Raw genomic sequence first — 4,075 nt, 5'->3', positions numbered from 1 at the left:
AACCAAATGTAGTATTCTTCTTTTGTTTGTTAAAGAACAGGTATAGTATTAATAGCCGACAAAGCCGCTTATCAACTTATCACTTCATTTTCTTAACCAAAACAACAAGTTAAGCCAAAGATTATATGAAAGCTAATGAATGAAGTACACAATGTAAAGCTATAAAGTAATTATATAAATTTTATATTAATATGATTTAATCTGGTCACACTAGGGAATAACCAAATCATTTTTTTTTATAATTTCTTTATCATCTGATCATGCATCCTTCTCACAGAAGAAGTAGAAAACTATAGAAACATAGAAAATGAATTGCATTCATAAATATTCTTATTCTTATAATTATATCTTAGAAGCCTCATAACGATATTCAGAGGCAATACCCATTTGCGAAATCCATCATTGTGAGTGAACTAAGGTCGAAGTTGTCTTCAAGAACCCAAAAAGTGTCGAACAGATTTGGAATGGTAGCTGCAACTTCGACGTCGGGTTGTATTGAATAGACCGGTTTGGATTTATTGAGTTTGGAATCGTCGTCCGTAGTGTCAAATCTTAAAGTTGAAATTTCATCACCAACATCTTGATGAGACGGAGAAACATCTTGATGAGACGGAGAAGTTGTAGTTGTTGTGACGACCAAAGACGGTTGTGAAGAAGTTTTGGTTGTTGTGATAACCAAAGACTCTGGAGTCTCTGTGTCGCAGGCCAGTTTGGCCGCATATGTATGATCTCCGAGAGCGAGTTTCTTGCTAAGATGAGTGTTCCAATAATTCTTTACCGGGTTGTCTGTTCTTCCCGGTTCTCTTTTCGCTATCAACGACCATCTGATCATATAAACATTTACTATTAGAAAAAGAAGAAGAAAATGTTAACATCTTCACACGCAATATTTTAATGAAACTATAATAATTTAGTTGACATATGAAATTCTAACACACACATATATATATAGTAGTTGGGAGAAAATAAAATAACTATTTACTAAAAGTTGTATTGAAATGTGTATATATATTTTCTAGAAACATCTTTTATAAAAGGGAAATGAACTAAACAACACATTTTTCAATTTTTTACGAAATGATGTTTGAATTTTCTATTTTTCACACAGATAAATTATAACAACATATATTGTCTGATATATTTCTGCATGCATGGCTATTAAAATATCATTCACAGAGGTTCGAGTTAATGCTTATGGACGACGAACCTATACAGCATGCGCGTGTGTAACTCATGTAACCGGATTATATATGTTGATCTATATGGTGTCTGTAGATGATAGTATAAAGTAAGCTATGTATGACAAGTTTATATATATATGCAGACGATCCATAAATGAGTATAATTATCAGTCATTGCAAGTTCGAAGAAACGTAGCTTTGATAAAAAAACCTAGGTATATAAATTATATATACAGGCTGAAAAACAAAGGACAGTTCTAAGAGCATGATTATGGGGAGTTATTAGGGTGTGGCTCTTAGCGGAATATAAGAAACCGGCTCTTAACTTTTAACGAAAAAAAACTAAGAACCGACTCTTAAATAAGATATTTAAAAACTGGTTCTTAGTTAAAAGTTAAGAGACAGTTTTTTATATTCCGATAAGAACCTCATTCTAAGAATTCTCATCATCATCGATTCTTTCGACTATTTTCGTATATAATCATTATAATGTCGACGTATATAAATAGTTTTTTTACTGAAGATGAATATTAATAATTTAATTCCAAAGAATCCATTTATAAAATAATCATTCGTACATAAATATTTTTTAACTAAAGAATCCATTTATAAAATGTAACCTAATCGATTTATAAAAATGGAAATGATCTTGAAGATATATGTTAAATATAGCTTGTAGATGTAGATCTAAACAATTATTAAACAAACAAAAAAACAAAAGAATTCTGAGATTCACGTAGATTAAGGATCGAACAGCAAAGCACGTACAGATAATTGATAGAATTGTATGAAAAGAAGGATGTAAAGATGTATATATATATATATATATATATAACATATATGTAAACTTTTTTTGTTTAAATAAAATGTGAAATTTGAAAGAACCTGTTGCCGAGGAGCTTGTGGAGTCTGATGATGAGGTCTTCTTCTTGGTCAGTGAAATTGCCTCTGTTTACACTAGGGCTTAAGTAGTTCATCCATCTTAATCTACAGCTTTTCCCACATCTCTTGAGCCCTAAATTATCATCCAGATTGTTTCGATCTTTAGAGTTCTTTTTTTTTTCTTACTAAGAACAAAAACAAGACGGGATGAGGTAGCTCACTTGGTAAGAACTCTGTGGGCCAATTGTCATGCTCACGGGTTCAACGCCAGGCGGAGGCGAACTGTCCATTCTGTCACCAAATGCGGTACTGGGTGTTGGGCCTTGTCCCCAGCCCAGGTACAGCCCTCCCGGGTGAAGTGGACCGCTGCCTAACCGGGCCCAGGGGAATGACCCACGTAAGTGGGGAACTCCTGGATTACAAAAAAAAAAAAGAACAAAAACAATAGAGAGAAAGGAAGTGAGAGAGAGAGTAAAAGTACTTGTCTTCTTGGCGATGCGGTTCCAATGGCCTTGGCCGTGAGTTCGGACATAATCCATGAGGATCTTGTCTTCTTCCACTGTCCATAAACCTTTCTTGTACTCCTGGTCTTTTCCATCTCTTGTCATTCTCATCTTTTTTACTGTTATTGATTCCGAGGAAGAGAGAGAAGGGACGAGAGAGAGAGACACTTGTTGCGATTGGGGTGGATGATTCAGTGATGCATGTTTAGGAGAGCCTTACTATCACTACAAGAAAACATCAAGGATTCTGAGGGAAAAAATCGTCGGAATTTCGTCGGAATATCGTTATTCCGACGACATACCGACGAAACACGTCGTCGGAAATAATTCCTCGGAATTTCTTTTTTCCTCGGAAATCCCTCAGAATTTTCTGACGGAATTCCGAGGAAATAAATTTCCGAGTACCATTTAGTTATTGCTTTTTCCAAATGTTATTCATTGCTTGTTTGATTTTTCAGCAAATAATACGAAGTTTTCAGAGATATCATGAATGATAATACAGTCAAACCATTATCACAAATTCATTAGGAGAATCGCATTAAGACGTTATAGCAAATTGATCTCAAATTCTACATATTTGAAATGGTTTCTCCTGAGACAAGGTTTGATACAACTTATAACTCCCTCCGTTTTTTCATATAAGTCGTTTTAGAGGAATTTTTATGTTCCAAATTATATGACGTTTTCGATTTTCTATGTAAAATTTATTAACATTTAATGTTATATGACCAATGATAATATAGCTTCTATTTTATTATTGGTTGATTTGTGATTAGGTAAATAATTAATGATGTTTTTGTTTAGAAAATATAAAAAATTAATGATTTTTTAATCTAGGTGCACAATTTTAAAAGACTAATATTAAAAAAACGGAGGAGCATGAGAAATTTTTGGGATTTGTGTTTGACTTGAAGAAATTCAATCTACAAATAATAATAGTTTGATGGGTTTTTGTGCCAACCTAAAAGCTTATCTGAAGGATGGTGTTCGTTTTGGTATTGAAGGCAATGATATGTTTATGGAGTTCTTTTTTCTTGCTGAAAATGTTTATGGAGTTAAAGCTTGTAAATATGTTTTACCAAAAGAGATAAAGAAGCTGGTCGAGACACGGGATTTTTTGAAAACATGGAAACAAGGATCAATAGACATAAATATATCCATTGATAATTGCTAAAACTGGAAAACAGAGAAATAAAACTGGCTCTAACAGCAAAATTGTTGACAAGGAGATTTAACCAACCTCAAGATCTATTCCGACAATCAAATTCTTGTAAGAGTCATCTACAGCAAACTTGTCGACAAGGAGATCTACGGTATGGCTAAAGAGTCCAAGACATTGAGAGTCTCTCTCTCTTTTTGTTGAGTTTTCAATTTCGTTTATGCCAAGAACTGAAAATTGGAAGATAAATACCTTTAGTAAAACCCATTCTCAGATCCCCGTTAGTTGTACTGAACCCGTTTATGGGCTGGATTTTTCTCTTAGAGTAATGAATGTGTTGAAAAAAGAGT

The 4,075-nt window shown here is 33.5% G+C and overlaps 1 protein-coding gene across 1 annotated transcript; it reads right to left on the bottom strand.

Annotated features, from left to right (window-relative positions):
• Positions 1 to 370: 370 nt before the first annotated feature.
• On the bottom strand, positions 371 to 2,677 carry LOC106341400 (transcription factor MYB23). Its single transcript, XM_013780173.1, has 3 exons — positions 2,545 to 2,677; positions 2,067 to 2,196; positions 371 to 824 (listed from the first exon to the last, which is right to left on the bottom strand). The coding sequence occupies exons 1-3, from the start codon at positions 2,675 to 2,677 to the stop codon at positions 371 to 373; spliced, it is 717 nt and encodes a 238-aa protein (XP_013635627.1).
• Between the last annotated feature and the right edge of the window lie 1,398 nt (positions 2,678 to 4,075).

The sequence above is a fragment of the Brassica oleracea genome, chromosome C4 (genome assembly GCF_000695525.1).
Source record: "Brassica oleracea var. oleracea cultivar TO1000 chromosome C4, BOL, whole genome shotgun sequence".
NCBI lineage: Eukaryota > Viridiplantae > Streptophyta > Magnoliopsida > Brassicales > Brassicaceae > Brassica > Brassica oleracea.
This window is presented reverse-complemented; position numbering and strand designations above follow the sequence as displayed.

Bases quoted from the DNA above. Each gene is read 5' to 3' on its own strand.
- LOC106341400 (XM_013780173.1), bottom strand. From the start codon at position 2,677: ATGAGAATGACAAGAGATGGAAAAGACCAGGAGTACAAGAAAGGTTTA. The intron at 2,197-2,544 runs GTACTTTTACTC...ATGATAATTTAG, and splicing joins CCGCATCGCCAAGAAGACAA to GGCTCAAGAGATGTGGGAAA. The intron at 825-2,066 runs GTTCTTTCAAAT...TTATATGATCAG, and splicing joins CACAAGCTCCTCGGCAACAG to ATGGTCGTTGATAGCGAAAA.